At 38.2% G+C, this 16,102-nt stretch overlaps 1 protein-coding gene across 3 annotated transcripts in view; it reads left to right on the forward strand.

Annotated features, from left to right (window-relative positions):
* The window catches only part of CTNND2 (catenin delta 2), a 1,041,823-nt gene that overhangs the window by 561,945 nt on the left and 463,776 nt on the right, over window positions 1–16,102 (forward strand). For all 3 annotated transcript variants that reach the window (XM_047768122.1, XM_047768109.1, XM_047768114.1), the window contains exon 6: window positions 14,074–14,246. In XM_047768122.1, coding sequence (XP_047624078.1) covers window positions 14,074–14,246 — 173 coding nt within the window. The remainder of the gene's footprint in view (window positions 1–14,073; window positions 14,247–16,102) is intronic.

Consider the following 16,102-nt stretch of genomic DNA (forward strand, 5'->3'; position numbering starts at 1 on the left):
TGGATCTGAACCACAGTGAAGTGTAGAATAGTATTGTTCTTAAGAAACATTTATTCTTAACATTTTCAAAGTCATTTTGAGACTGAACTAATTGAGTAAAATTTAGGAAATTAATTTTTAAATAATGAGTAGATGACTATCATATTGAGGATCAATTATGGCTAATTTTAAGCCCTTAGAATATCATAAAATAAAAATCCCAGCCTCTGTTTGTATTTGTATCAGGGTCCAGATGGGAAATAGATTCTACTCAAAAAGAGTTTAACTGAAGAGAATTTAATTGAGACTATTTAGAAAGGAGAGAGAAAGATTAAGGGAACAATCAATTGCCTGCAAAGGTACTCAGGGAGTAGCAACAGATGGAAACCCTTGCCACTCTTGGTCCCAAAGGAAAAATCAAAGGACTAGTGCCAGCAGAGTCAAGAGGCATGGCTTGAGGAGCAGCAGAATAAATATCCTAACCTCTCTCTCTCTCCTCCTGCCTTCTCATGCCTCCCTCTGGCCAAGTCCCATCATAAACCAAATGCCAAGGGAGCATTGTGATAGTCTCTGTGGGGAGAAGGGCAGAGAATGAATTGGGGAGCAAAGAGAACAACCCAGACGACACTCTACTAAATACTAGAATAATATACCATGTTTATATTCTTTATATACACGTAACGCATCAATATGTAGTGGCTCTTTGACACATTTCATATAGTTAGCACAGGCCCATCACATCCTGTTCATCCTTTGTTTTGGTGATGATTCAATCAATGGACTCATTAGCTAGAATAGACGTGGAATAGCTGATGCTGAATTGAACCTGGCATGCTGCCTTTGAGAGCCAGTGTCTTAGTCCTAACCCGAAAGACACTAAAACAATGCTAAACACAATCTAAAACCAGCTTGGAAAGTTACTTCAGTGGCAACTAGTCTCAACCCCTAGGCACATAGCAAGTAATCTCTTGTGTTTAAAAGTTTTTGTTATTTTTATTTCCAAGGTCTGATGAAAATAAAATTTGACTTTTAGCAAACCCATCTTCTTGACCCTAAGGCAATAATTGCTCTAGTCCACAGATGTGTCATACAGTTATCAGTATTTTCTAGCACTTTCCATTTTTTTAAAAGTGCAATCCTAAACAGTATGTAAATTATGTGTAAAACCTTCACCATCCCACCACTGTTTTGTGACTGCCAGCTCTGTAATTTCAATTCTAACAAATACGTGACACAGATTCCCTAGGAGAATTGCTATTGCTTTACTGGACAAAAAAAAAATAAAGTTGTTGATGGACGCTCAGGGCCATTAGCTTCTCACATAACATAGAGCTTGACCCAAACTGCCGTGGACCAAGTACCTTATTTAATCCATGCGTCCTTGGAGATACAAACTCAGAGACAAGGGTCAGTATCTCTTAGCCAAATTTATAAAAATATTCATCAGTCAGAATCATAAAGAGAATGATTGGGGGAAAGTGGCTTATATGTTTATAGAGATTGTTAATTTGTTTAAATATTTGTATTTTGAAATGGCAATTATTTCTTTCTGCAGCACTTGACAATTTGAAATTCTACCATATTCTAGAAAATCCCAGCATTCTGGGAAGGAAATCTTAGGAGCTTAATATATTCTAAGTATTAGAGAAAAGAAAGGAATGATATTTTTTTGCATTCTCAAATCAGAGTATATCCAAAACTCAAGAATCAATCATGTAAGTTAACATTCTGAGCAGGTAAAATCCAAATAGAATAATCATATGGAGTTGGACAAAAGTGAATATATTACTTACTCTTTTTTTTTCTTTTATTATTATTTTTTTTTCCTGCTGTACAGCATAGGGATCAGGTTACTCTTACATGCATACATTTTTTTTCCCACCCTTTGTTCTGTTGCAATATGAGTATCTAGACATAGTTCTCAATAAATTACTTACTCTTGATTTTCATTTTACTGTCTGTCATTTTCACTTCATTGTTGTGAATATACTTAATTCTATGAGACAGAATTGTTGAAGATAAGGTTATTAAAATGCTGTAAGATATAATAGCATGTATTCTTATGTAATAATAATAATAAAAAAGGTAAGAGACATCCTTGTGAAGTGAATATCAAGGTTTCTGACAAGCATGGGAACAAAGAATTGAGAAGCAGTTTAGGAGTATAAGATTTTTGTAATGATTAGAATAATCAAAATGATAACTATATTAATAAAGTGGCCCACAATATTGAAGATCTATTATGGTGGAAACCAGCGATCCTCATTTATACCTAATGGGGTGGAGAGCCTCTGGGTTGGGGTTCAAGGTAGCCCATCCTGCCCTCGGAGCCAGAAGACCTGGATTCAAGCTCTGCTGTTCCCCTCACTCTGCCAGTGGTTGAGGACTGTCACCTGAACTATGGGGATCCCAAATCCTTTCCTGGACATGCATTTATTCAAATTAGTTGAGTTCATCCTTGGATTGTCCACTCCTTGAGAAATTACTTCATTATTCGCCCTTTGGTCCAGGTATCTGAACTACAAACAGGACGGTCTCCTCTCCAGAAATTTGTCATGGTTCCATGCCTGAAGTTATCTGATGTTCATGCATCCTTTTGTTTCCTTTCCTATTCACTCCCACCTACCTCCCCCACCAACTTTGGTGTTATAGAGCCAAAGGGAAGTTAGAGGTAGAAGATGTGAGCAAAAGTTGCAGGAAAACACTCAGGTACCACATGGGGTGTAGCCATATTCCCCAGGAACCTACCGTCTTCTTTCCCTCCAGATTGTATCTCTACATGGTAGTCTTCAACTAATGTTCAAATTCTTTTTCTTAGATTTCCTTCTATCACATAGACATTTAAGAAGCATGTTGTACCTTCTCTAAAGAGCTCACCGGCTCAGAGGCAGACTGAGGAATTGAAGGAACAGGCAAAGACATAAATACCCAATACTCCTTTTCCATTCCTTTAGCAAGAAAAACCAATGCAAATTTCTCATTAAAAACTTCATTCTCATCTGTGTTATCAGGGTCTCCTGGAATCAGGCACAAAGTTTAGAGCCTTTTGGAAATTTTTAATGAAAATATAAATGGGTTTTGAAATTGTCAAGGCATCATAGGTGTCCAGCACTGAAATAGGACAGACAGATGAAAACTGGTAGATATGAGGAAAAGTGAAGAGGCAGAAAGTCAAGAATAACCAGAATTTTCCCTGGGTCACGGCGGAAGGAGGGGTCTCCCATAATACCTATGGAGACATCTTATAGGATTCCCCCAGAAATTAAAACATTTTAACTACCCGGATCATACAATACATCAATTTCAGCAGCAACTGATGATATCAAATCTTAATATACCCGGTTTTTGTTTTATCACTATAGGCACAAGTGGTTGTTACATTCTCTTTTAAAATGTCAGTATTAAACACTTATTAACAGTAGCACAGAGAGCCTCTGCCCTTGTGGCATTTACATTCTAGGAGAAAAGGCTGAAATCAAGCATTCTAAATACTATAAGGTCAGGAAGGAAATTGCTACAGCAATGGCAAAGCTGGTGGAGGATAGAATAGGGCAGCATTTCCTGGAGTGTCCTTGGGATTTCTGGGGGTCCTTAAGAACCTTTCAAGGGTGCTGCAGAGGTACCCATTTTTACAATAGTCTCATGATGCTCACAGTGAGAGTGAGAATGAGAGTCATACACAATGAGATTTCAGTGGAGTTTTCCAGAGGCTAAGTAGCACATGATAGCATCATTGCTCTGATGGCTCTTGGAAAGTGTGTGATGCTTCCTTCTTTTTTAAACACTTCTAGTTTTAATATTATAAATAGCATTCTGTGTCACTCATGGAGTAGATAATAGCCGTTTGGAGTCCTCAGTAATTTTTAAGAGTCTGAAAAGTTTATATGAGACTGGAAAGTTTGAGAACCACTCTTGTTTTGGGAGAATGATCAAAGGGCCAGGAAGTCATTCTTTGTGAGAAGATATTTCATCAGGGACCTGAATAAATGCATGAGCAAACCATGCACATATCTAGAGGAAAGGCTGTGATATGCAGCAAATCAAAAACTGGTTCTGGGGAGTTTCCATTGAGGCTCAGTGGGTTAAGAACCCGACCTAGTGTCCGTGAGGATGTGGGTTTGATCCCTGGTCTTGCTCAGTGGGTTAAGGATCCTGCATTGCCTCAAGCTACCATGTAGATCACAGTGGCTTGGATCTGGCATTGCTGTAGCTGTGGCCTGCAGCTGTAGCTCCAATTCAGCCCCTAACCTGGGAACTTCCATATGCCACAAGTATGGCCCTAAGAAAAAGCAAAGAACCACCACCACAACAAGAACTAGTTCTTTATGGTATTGTAATTCCATAAATACATTGTAATGTTCTCAGAACTTGGCTTTGAAATCTTGTTTTCTTTTAAACTGATTTGTATTCATTTTCTGTTTCTTTTCACAATTATTGACAGTGAGAAATATGAATCTGTTATCTTTAGACTGTTAATTTATAAAGAAATACGTATAATTCTTTTCCTCATTTTGTGCTACATTAATTTTTTTTAAGTGGTAAATAGTCTGAAGACAAAACTTTCCAAGGAAATAGATGGGGACTAGAGTGAACCATAAAAATACCATGCTGTCATTGTAATAGCATGTAAATTCCCCATATACAGTATAGTTCTTGAGAACTGTACATTTTAAACTAAAGTTATATATTTGAAGTTTATTTTTTGTGATAAATGTCATTTTGCTCATTTCTCTCCATTATATACAGATGTAAAGAAACTGGGTTGTTGTGTAGTGTGAAAGCTTTACCAATCTTCAGTTTATTCATGTACAATAGTCAGACTTGAAAAAGCATACTCATTATGCCAGTAACATTGGTTGAATCTAAATCGGTTTAAAAACTAAATGAATACTTCTCTATTCTTGGGACTAAAGTTTTAATTTTCACACAAAGCATTACATACTTTGAAGGCAATTGACCAGATGAAATCAATATTTTGAAGAAAGAGATTTAGAAATGAAGTCTAAAAACACATCTGTCCATGGAAGAATCCCATCAGCCCTAAGTGTTTTTGCATAAAAGAGCCACTCGAGCTTTCTCCTTCAGTTCATTTTAGGAATGGTAGATGGGCTGAATAACTATTTTCAGGTGAATACCTCAGTGAAACACCTACAGATAAGCTTTTCAAGATCAGAAGAAAACAGCTAATTTATCACTGCTTTTATTTATTTATTTTATTTATTTATTTTTTTTTAGTTGGCCTCACCTGTGGCATTATGAAAGTTCCCTGGCCAGGGACTGAATCTGAGCCATAGCTGCGACCTATGTCGCAGCTGCGGATGGATCCTTTAACACATAGTACTGAGAATCGACCGCCTACCTCCAGAGAGACCTGAGCCACTGCAGGTCTTTTTTATTTGTTTGTTTGTTTCATTTCTGGCATGTGAAAGTTCCCAGGCTAGGGGTCAGATTGGAACTGCAGCTGCCAGCCTAAACCACAGCCATAGTACATGGGATCTGATCTGAACTACAATCTGCAGCTTGGGGCAACGCCAGATCCTTAACCCACTGAGTGAGGCTGGGGATGAAACCCATATCCTCATGGATACTATTCAGGTTCTTAGCCCACTGAGCCACAATGGGAACTCCTGCTGTCGGATTCTCTTTTTTTGTCTTTTTTTTAGGGCCTCATCCAAGATGTATGGAAGTTCCCAGGCTAGGGGTGAAATTGGAGCTGTAGCTGCCATCCTGCACCACAGCCACAGCAACACAGGATCTGAGCCACGTCTGTGACCTACACAACTCACGGCAATGCTGAATCCTTAACCCCCTGATGAGTCAGGGATTGAACCCACATCCTCATATATAGTCAAACTTGTTACTGCTGAACTCCATGCAGTCAGGTTCTTAACCCACTGTACCACAGCATGAACTCCTAGTTTATCACTTCCTCTTCCAAGTTGGTTTGTAAATTGGCAAGTTCACCCAGAGCCCATAAAGAAGAAACTGCTGCTATAAATGAACCCGATCAATAATGCAGTATAAGCAAAACTCATTATTTTCATGCTACAGAGTTAACTTGTAAAATTAGATATGACTAAAGTACTTTAAGCTTGATTTAAATCAATTCAATAATCTTACAAATAATTGGCAATTTTTCGTATTGATTTTGTAATTTATTATAACCCTTTGTTTATATATAATTTCCACCATCTATTTCCTTTATTTTTACTCAACATTTTCCATTAATAGATTTCACCTTTCTTTTTATTTGATGTGGTCCTAAGAATTTGCTCTCATTTAAAATAAAAATAATACTTAACCTTCAAATTATTCTTAACCTTCCACAATGCTTGGATAGCAAAAGTGTGGAAATGAATGCAGATTTTCTGACATGTGTATGGGTGTTGCTGGCTTTATTTTTCATGGTCTACATAAAAATAAGATTTTATATCATTTTGAAAGAATCAGTTTAACCTGAGAGTGACAAATGTAAATCTAAACAAATTTGCTACTATCAAGTATTCTGTCCTGGATTTGACTGTCTCAATTTGTGTGTTTATTGTTTGTGATTGTCCTGAATTAACAGCCTGACAAGCATTCATTGAGCACCTATTTGAGACATTGCCAAGATCTCATAGCTGTTTATTTTAGTTCCTTCTGATTAATCACACACTTTTCTTTGGATGGTAAAATAATCCCTTGGAATTAAATTGATATCTTAGTTACCCATTAGAGACCTCATCTTGTTCTTGTGGCTTCAGTTTTCAACACTGATAACTTGGATAACAACATCTCTGTTCTAAAATTGCATTTACATAAAACCAAACTTTGATCTTGGAAATTATTTAAAATCTAAGAAGATAGATGGGTCTGTTAGAGCCAGTGTGAAACTCAAGCCCAGATTCCCTTTCTAACCATGTCAGTTCCCACCATTGCCAATGATTCTGTAATTTAAAAATGAAGCTTGTCCTTCACCCAAACCTCAACTCCCCAACAGCCATCCCCAGCTAATCATTCCTTTGGGAAGGACACAGGAGGGGAGTTTCTGCTTTCTCACTCATTTAGTGAATATTTGTTGTGTTCTGGGACAGATGTTAACTGAAGCGGACCAAAAATTGCAATAAATCCCCTTAAAACATGTAGAAACAGAAGGTGTGCACTTAGTCATGAGAGTGCTGTACTGTCCACCTGGTTTGCTAGAAAGGACTTACCTGGCACGTTGGGAGATTCCCCAGCACCCACTGCAGTGTCAGCAACGTCCTTCTAATGGTCAGCCGAAGAGTGTCAAGTCATTTGGGCTGTCCTTCCCTTCCTTTCTCCTTAGTTACCAAGTACCGACGAGCTTGTTTTTTTTTTTTTTTTTTTTAAGGTCCTTAAATGCACACTTTATCTTCCTTCCTAATGTGACCCTATCCCAGTTGTAATTTCCTCTATTACTTCAGTTTCCTTTCTCTGCCCTCCAGGAAATCCTGGTCTCTAGTGTCTCCAAGTATCTAAACACAGAATCCTGCTGCCTTCACATAATATTCATACTCTCTGCTTTTATCCTATTACTCTCTTCCCAGAAAACCTCTTGCTTTGAAAGACTGGACATGTCTCTGTTGAAATTTCTCATAGTCTAGTCAGTGCAGAGTGTTAAGGTAGCGTGATGGGGGTAGAATTAATTTTCCTGGGCAATTGGACATCAGAGCAGGCTGCATAGAGGAGGTGACGTCTGAACAGCACTTGAGGTTTGCGAATGAATTTTGAGGTTGCCAGAGAAAGGAATTTCAGGCTAAGAGAGAAATTCTCCTTCCTCATGTCTCAGCTATGACGCTTGGTTTGCTATGGTTTTTAATTTCAAGCCATTGTAATGATCTGTGCCTCCTGTGTTTCCTTTGTAAAATGAAAGCTCACAGGGTGTTGAAAGAAAACATTGATCAATGGGACAAATTCCAATCAGGGTTTTATTCTCAGACCATGTGGCTAAGTAATTAGATAATTAGATAATCATACTAATAACTGACATTTGTATAGCAGTTTATATTTTTCTAAGCACTTTCACATCTGTTATCTCATTAGGTCCTCAAATTTGCAGAGATTAAAATTTTGGGGAACAAATAACTAAGTATGGTGAGAACTCACACTCTGAAGCCAGACTGCCCTGCTTGCACCAGGCGCAGCACAACTGCTGGGTGGTTTCAGTCAGTGGGACTCTCAGCTCTGTCTGCATCATTGGGGAAGATGGCACCTTCAAGGGGATCTTGTTGGGACTCCAGGGTTAACAGATGTAAACTGCTCATGACAGTCCCTGGAACTTAGTAAGCACTCAGTAAAGGTGAGCTGGTGATGCTCTCATCGTCAGCAGCCTCATCACCATCTCTGCTTTCAGAAACTTAAAGATGGGCTAGGATCCTTCAGGTCTCCTGAGTCCCAGACTTGGATTTTTTTTTTTTTTCTCATCACACATTTCCGCCATTGGCATAACTGATGGACCAAGTAAGACTCAGGGATGCCACTTTGTAGACCTCTGGCCTTTTATTATTTTAAAGTATGTGATTTAAAGATTTACTGTATTCTGGGACCAATATTTGGCTAAAGCAGACAAGAATTAGCAACTCTAGATAAAGTCTTCTTATTTATTTTCTATTTTTTATTATTGTTTTCTTTTTTTGGCTGCACCCGTGGCATGTGGAAATTCTTGGGTCAGCGATCGAATCCAAACTGCAGCTGTAACCTATGCCACAGCTGTGGCAACACCAGATCCTTAACCTGCTGCCCCACAGTGGGAACTCTGACGAAGTCTTTTAAAATCAGACCTGCACAGGGCACTCGACCCAATATTCTGTGATAACCTATATGGGAACAGAACCTGAAAAGAATGAATGTGTGTATATGTATAACTGAATCACTTTGTTGTACAGCAGAAATTATTACAACATTGTAAGCTAATTATAATTCAATAAAACTTTATAAAAAAAGTTTTTAAATTCCTGTAAAGTCCTATGATGTGCATATGATTATGAAAACTCTAAAATATCTAGTTAATTAAAGAAGAAATTAACTGTACATTTTAGTGTGAATGCTAATATAACATTCAGTGAGTCTGAATTTTTATGCAAGAAATGAACACCTCGACCTTTCCATCTGCTGAGGTTGCCTTCTGTCCCACTCCTAGAGGACAGCAGGCTTTCCCAGCCAATACTTGGCATCTGTAAGGAGCGGTTCACTGGAGAAGCAGCACCCCTGTCTGAGGTGTGAAGATTTCTCCCGCATATAAATTGACTTCTATTTAGGAAGAAAGTGTTCACCCTTAAAATGCTGATGTGGGCATGACTTAAATAGTACTTTGATGTTAAGCAGGATCAATTCCTGGAGTTGGAGAAAGAAGAAAGAATAGGGTCTCATCTTGTTTACATTTCTCAGAATCATGACAAAGATACACGGATTTTTTTAAATCACTTTAAAAAAATCTTTTTAGTGAAATATAGTTGACTTACAGTATTATGTTAGTTTCAGGGATACATCAAAGTGATCCAATTATATATATATAATGATTTTATTATATATACACATATATATATGTGTGTGTTTTATTTTTCAGAATGTTTTCCATTATAGGTTATTATAAGTTATTAAGTAGAGTTCCCTGTGCTATTCAGTAGGTCCTTGTTGGTTGTCTATTTTATATATAGTCATGCGTATCTATTAATCCCAACTTTCTAATGTATCACCCCCCCTTCCCCTTGGTAACCATAAGTTTGTTTTCTGTGTCTGTGAGTCTATTTCTGTTTTATAATAAAGACATTCCTTCCCGCCCCCACACGTTGCTATGTGGTCTCTATCGGTTTATATATTTGAAAACATTGAGATTTTGGTATTATAGTCGAGATGCTTTTCCAGGGTCAGTGGCAGGTTCCATGTCCCTCAGCTCTGTAGTTCCCTTGGAATTTCTTCCCTTTGTCCAGTTGGAATGACCATGTCTTGGTCAGATCAAAGACACATACTCTCTCTCTCTTTTATTTAATATTCTCAAGTAATTTATTTTTAATTCAGTGAATTTTATTATATCTACAGTTGTACAATCATCATCACAACCTAATTTTAGAACATTTCCATCTCAAACTCCCAGTCCACCTCTCCCTACCCACCACCCTGTCCCCTTTGGTAACTATAAGTCTTTAAAGTTTGAGTCTGTTTCTGTTCTGCAAATAAATTTATTTGCATACTTTTTTTAGATTCCACATATAAATGATATCATATGATGTTTGTCTCTCACTGTCTGACTAACTTCACTTAGTATAATCATTTTGAGGTCCATCCATGTTGCTGCAAATGCCATTATTTCATTCTTTTTTTATGACTAATATTCCATTGTGTGTATGTCCCACATCTTCTTTATCCATTCCTCTGTTTATGGACATCCAGATTGCTTCCATGTTTTGGCTATTGTATATAGTGCTGCAGTGAATATTGGATTGCATGTATCTTTTCAAGTCATGTTTTTCTCTGGATAGATGCCCAGGAGTGGGCACATACTCTCTTGAGTTTTATCAATTTATTAGAAAACAGTTGCCACTCCTCTTCCAGGACCCCAGGGCTGAGATATTTTGAACAGATGCCTGGGCTTAGCTTTGAGGATTGTCCCATGCTGGAGAAGGTGTGGAAAGGCCAAAGAAGTCACTCTGAGCCTTTAGGTCAATGTCCTGGAAGCATACATACCAGAGGGTGGCTTATGCTTTTGGTGACCTAATAGGACATTGCAGTCTACTGTTATTCAAGTTTATCCTGGAGCAATTAATTGCACCTAAGACAACATTCTATTTCCCCACGTGGGATTTTGAGGACCAGTCTCTCCCCTTCCCCCAGCACCTCAAGAAGTCTTCTCCCATTGTCCCCATACCCCAGGGAATACATTTCATATCCTCAATGCAGCCAAATTTTACCTCTAGACCAAGTAAGACTTGATGGGAAGTCAAGAGTCCTTAAGAAAAAAAAAAATCATAATTTAAAGCCCAAGACTCTAAATGCTATTGAAATCTCTGGAGAATGTATTTTCTACCCCAGTGCACAGCCACGTTAATAAAGTTAATACTTATATGTAAATTTTACTTTTATTATGAAGTAATTAAGAATTTCCCCATCATTTTAACCTTTTTCATATGCTCGTATATCTGTGCTCTCTAAAATTGGGCTGAATAAATGCCATTCATTTGAAATCAGGTGAGCAATGGAACACTCATTCTAAAATGCAATGCAGTGTTTTGGCTGTTGTCCACACTGCTTCGTCCTTGCCAGGTGATGTGTCAGTGTTGTAATATTATGATATATTGCTCATTGCTGCAATTACCTTTGTCAGAGTCCATCTAGGTTTCATGCCTGAGATGTACGAACAGAGTAATGAGACAGAGAATCTTGGTTTGTTTTCCTTGAGTATTGATCAAATACATGGATGATTGTATAAAAGATGAGCAGATTTGATTAGTTCATGATGTATATTTCAGGAGCACATAAATCATATGTTTAATTGAAATTGCTTTCCAAAGAAACTTTAAATTGCCACCTTCAGATTGGTGCCTTTGTAGGTTTCTGGAGATAATTTCATCAGTCTATTCAGAATTGACAACTTCGTTTGACTTGCTAACTACATATGCAAGGAAGTTCATCAGGGCAAAGTCACACAGTCTTTTTAAAAGGCAAATAACCTGGACACACAACTCTTTGCTCTTTAGATTGTGAAATTATTTATAAGAATTATAGGGTTTTTTTTTTTCATTTTATTTACATTTCCAAATGTCTGGGCACTGTTGTATCTTTTCAACTTTTATTGCCCTGGAGATGCATTATTGTGGAATAGGGGACATGGCCAGTGCAAGCCATTGTGTTGGGGTAGACTATCCTGGAAGAAATAGCCAAAGGAAGTCTCAGTGGGAAACTGCCATTGTCAGGAAGAATGCTGACCACTAATTTTAAAGGCCCTCTGTTCTTCCACCATAGCTCACTTTCTTCCATCAAGCAATGAGCTTCAGGGCGGTAGGGACCAAGGAAAAAGCCCTTGGCTACAATCCATCACTGTCTGCCCAGTACCTACCTCACCCTCCTCCTCTCTGCAGTTAGTTCTCATCTGCCTCTGCCCCATCACCAATCCCACTTCTCCAGGCTCTCCCATATCTCAGCCTGCCCATCTCCTGGGCTCAGAGACCACCCTATGACTCCAACTCTGTGCCTGACAGTTTTGACAACAGCAGTATGTTCATGATGTCCAGAATTAACCTCTGAATGCACTCCCCATCATATTTCTGGTGATTAGCCCTATAATACCATCAGTATGGATTAGATGATTTTTTTTTTGCAAGCTATTGCAAACTTCGCCATCTGGTATACATTACTTGTGACTCTGTTTTCTAAATTACAGGAAAAGGGATTACAATTGTACTTTTGTTATGTCCTTCATGATGAAATTGGGACAGGATAGAAAAAGTCATATTTCCTTGCTTGAATTTTTTCCAGAAACTGCATAGATTCCAAAATACTCTCTTACCTGTATTAGCTAATTGGTTTATTATTCAATATCTGCTGATGAAAAACTAGTTTTACATTGTTTAGAAAGTTCTGTCAGGGGAGTTCCTGGTGTGGCTTAGCAGGTTAAGAATCTAACAATATCCATGAAGCTGCGGGTTTGATCCCTGGCCTCACTCAGTGGGTCGAGGATCCAGTATTGCCACAAACTGCTGTGTAGGTCGCAGATGCGTCTCGGATCCAGCCTTGCTGTGGCTGTGATGTAGGCTGGTAGCCGCAACTCCAATTCAACCCCTAGCCCCAGAACTTCCATGTGTTGCAGGTGCAGCCCTAAAAAGACCAAAAAAAGAAAAACGAAAAAAGAAAGTTCCATCAAGGAATTAGAGGGAAGGAGAAGGTTTTAAATGCAAAGGTTGTGCTAACCAATGCTTTCTAAGAGAAGACATTATTTTCCCGCAAAAAAAAAAAAAAAAATGGCCCATGTTATGTCAGATCTGCAGTCTCATTTGAAATAAAGAGCCATCCTTAAAAAGAAAGAAAAAGGAACTTGAAATCTGCTTACATTTATTAGAAATGATACTGTTCTCTAAACCAGTCAGAAAGGGAGATGGGATAACAATTATACCATAAGCCATGTGTATATAGTTACCCTCAAACAAGAAGTGATTTTGTACTATGGTTAAGATAACATGAGAACACTTTTGTTGCCAGGTTCCCCCCCCACTCCCAAATGAGCTCAATCCCCTCTCAAACACGCCATAGAAAATCATAGTACACTTATTCTCCTCTATACTTCTTTTAATTCCCCAGGTGAGTATGAAATTTGGTTAAAGAAAATTTGCTTACAGAGGAAATGGGCACACTGTTGCAAAAATTCCATCTAAAAAGGAAGTAGAATAAACCACATTTTCTCATACAAAATATTATTAAATAATAAGGCCAGGAACTGCTCTTCCTTTCTCCCTCACTTGTAGTATCAGCCACATTAGTGGCACTGATATAAACACTGTATTTTTTCTTTGTTCTCCTACTGTGCATCACTGTGATGACAGAGATAACTAGCCATCAGAGATCATATGAAATCAGGTTGAATTTTTCATTGTAAGAGAGCTATTAATATTTTAAACACTGTCTACCCTTCAGGCATTGAGGTATTTCATCACTATTTATACAATAGAATTTGTCACAGATTGGAAGGTTTCAAGTGTTTTAGCATCCTGATAATTAAGTAGGAGATATAATTATATTAACGCAATTAACATATACCAGAAGGTGGACTTTTAAATTATTTCAAATGTTTCCGATATTGGCTGATCCAAAAATAACTACTTTATTAACTAATTTGTCTCATAAGAAAAATCTCTATGTAGGTCAGGATGAGATCATTTGAAAAAAAAAAATCTGCTCTTTGGAGAACTTTTAAACCACAAAAAAAAAAAATCTCATTTAAGAGCTGGAGTCAAATTATATGGTCATTTAAGTTCTCAGAATTCAAAGCATAGATGGCTGGAATCATGTGCGTGTGATAATTCTAGGCTACTCTCAATAAATAATACATGTCATTTCTGCTTCACTGAGGCTGTCACTTACTACTCTAAATGACTTTCAATGCAGGGCCCAGCCTGCTCTCCCAGAGTGCACTTCAGCTCAATTCCAAACCTGAAGGGTCCTTCCAGTATCCAGCCAGCTACCATAGCAACCAGACCCTGGCCCTGGGTGAGACCGCTCCGGCGCAGCTCCCCGCCCGCAGCACACAAGCCCGAGGTGCGGGCCAGAGTTTCAGCCAGGTACGTTGGGTATGGGGCCCTCTGCTGTGTTGGTCCTTGGGCTCCAAGGGGCCAGAGGGGAAGCAGGGCTGTGAAATGGCCATAGTGCCTCCTGCCTTTTTTAGGAGTACCCTACAACTTTGGAGAGATGGCCTCAGGGCTATGAGTGAAGGAAATGAATAATACAATATGATTATAGAGTAACTCTGAATTGCAAAATACTTACTGCAGGAATGCCTGTGAATGGCCCATTCTCCATCTCCTTTATATGTACTTACCTGCATTAATATGCAAATGGTGTCTAGTTACTATTTCTGTGTCAATAAGTAACGTAAGTATGACATACATTCTGAGTTTGTGGAGGACACTTGGAACACATTTTTTTCTCCTTAAAAAAGCGTGAAATTATTCTTTGACTTTAATCGCATAGAGGAACGTAGTATGAATGCATCATCACATATCCAGAACTGTTCTGAAGATAATTGTGATTAGTGTAAGAATAGTTACGCTTTGCCAAGATTGATTTTGAAATGTGCCCTTGATTGTTTCCTTAAGATGTGTACTTGTTCTTATAGTTTCTATGTACACCTTTATTAGCTGCAGTTAAAATCAGCTCTTGCTAGAAAGAAGCGGCTCCCCGCCCAAGTTTTTTTTTCAAGAAATATATAAATGTTGTAATGTGTGTATATACGTATACCACACTAATACTTCAGTTTTGATAATTTTGGGGTTCAGACTATATTTAATCAACCCACCAGAATTAGTATATTGGAGGGCTATTTTGTTTTAAGTTATTTTATATTTATTTTCAGTATAAACGTTCAGGAGACCCTTTTAATCTCTGTGCATTCATTCTTGGAATGACGAACCCACAACCCCCAAAGCACCCCCCTACATCAATGAGCTTAATTCATCCTTTCCGCATTCATTGGACAGTGCCTCTGCCAGAAACCCTTCCCCAGCCACGCTGCCTATGCCGGGCTCCTGTAGCAAATCAGATTCATCTCAGTCACCAATTTATGGTTATTATTCATCCATGTGTCTTTCCAGCTAAACTAAAAGCTACTTGAGGGCCAGGGTCATTTTTTATCTTTTACCACCAGCCCCTAGCCATCCACATTGACCCTCAAGAAATGTCTGCAGACAAAGAGGAGGCAGGGCAAGTTAAAATGGCATAATACGGTCACCATGAGATTTTTTTTTTTAAGGTGATGTGGACATTGATGAAGCATAAGCTGAGAAGTTTCAGTGCATTTCAATTATTAACATTAAATTATTTTCTCAGGAATCTGCTAAAAATATGATCGCCTTTTTCAGGCAAAACCCTTGTCCATCAGTGGCTTTGTAACTTTTACCTTGTGATGCCAAGGTTATATGGACAAAGGGAATGTCAAATAAAACATTCTACTGAGATGGGTTTGTCCCTCCATGGTGGTCCAGTGAGTGACCTCAGGTCAGGAGTTGTCCCCCTTTGGATGGAGAGCTGGAGGTGTGTGGTGCTTGAGGGTTGGGACCACCCGGTCATTGAGTCCAGGTCTATGCATACACACTAACCCTGGAACTGGGCTGTTTCTCAGCTCCTGGATCACTGCCTTTTAAAAGCACTGGTTTGTTCTACCTCACTTACAGAAATATGATAGCACATAGGAGGGAATGCCTACAAAAAAAAGTTTTTAATTTATTAGAAACAATTATTTTATATACATGCACTTATCACATATACAAAATAGTCTTTATTATATGCTCATTTAAGAACATTATATAATATTTGAAATATTGAGTGATGTTATTAGCACTTGTTAGCTTTTTAAATCTAATTTTATTTTTAGTAAAAGATGAAATGGAAGCTATATGATTTCTTTCTCTAGGTATATATT

The sequence above is a fragment of the Phacochoerus africanus genome, chromosome 1 (assembly GCF_016906955.1).
Source record: "Phacochoerus africanus isolate WHEZ1 chromosome 1, ROS_Pafr_v1, whole genome shotgun sequence".
Taxonomy (NCBI): Eukaryota; Metazoa; Chordata; class Mammalia; order Artiodactyla; family Suidae; genus Phacochoerus; species Phacochoerus africanus.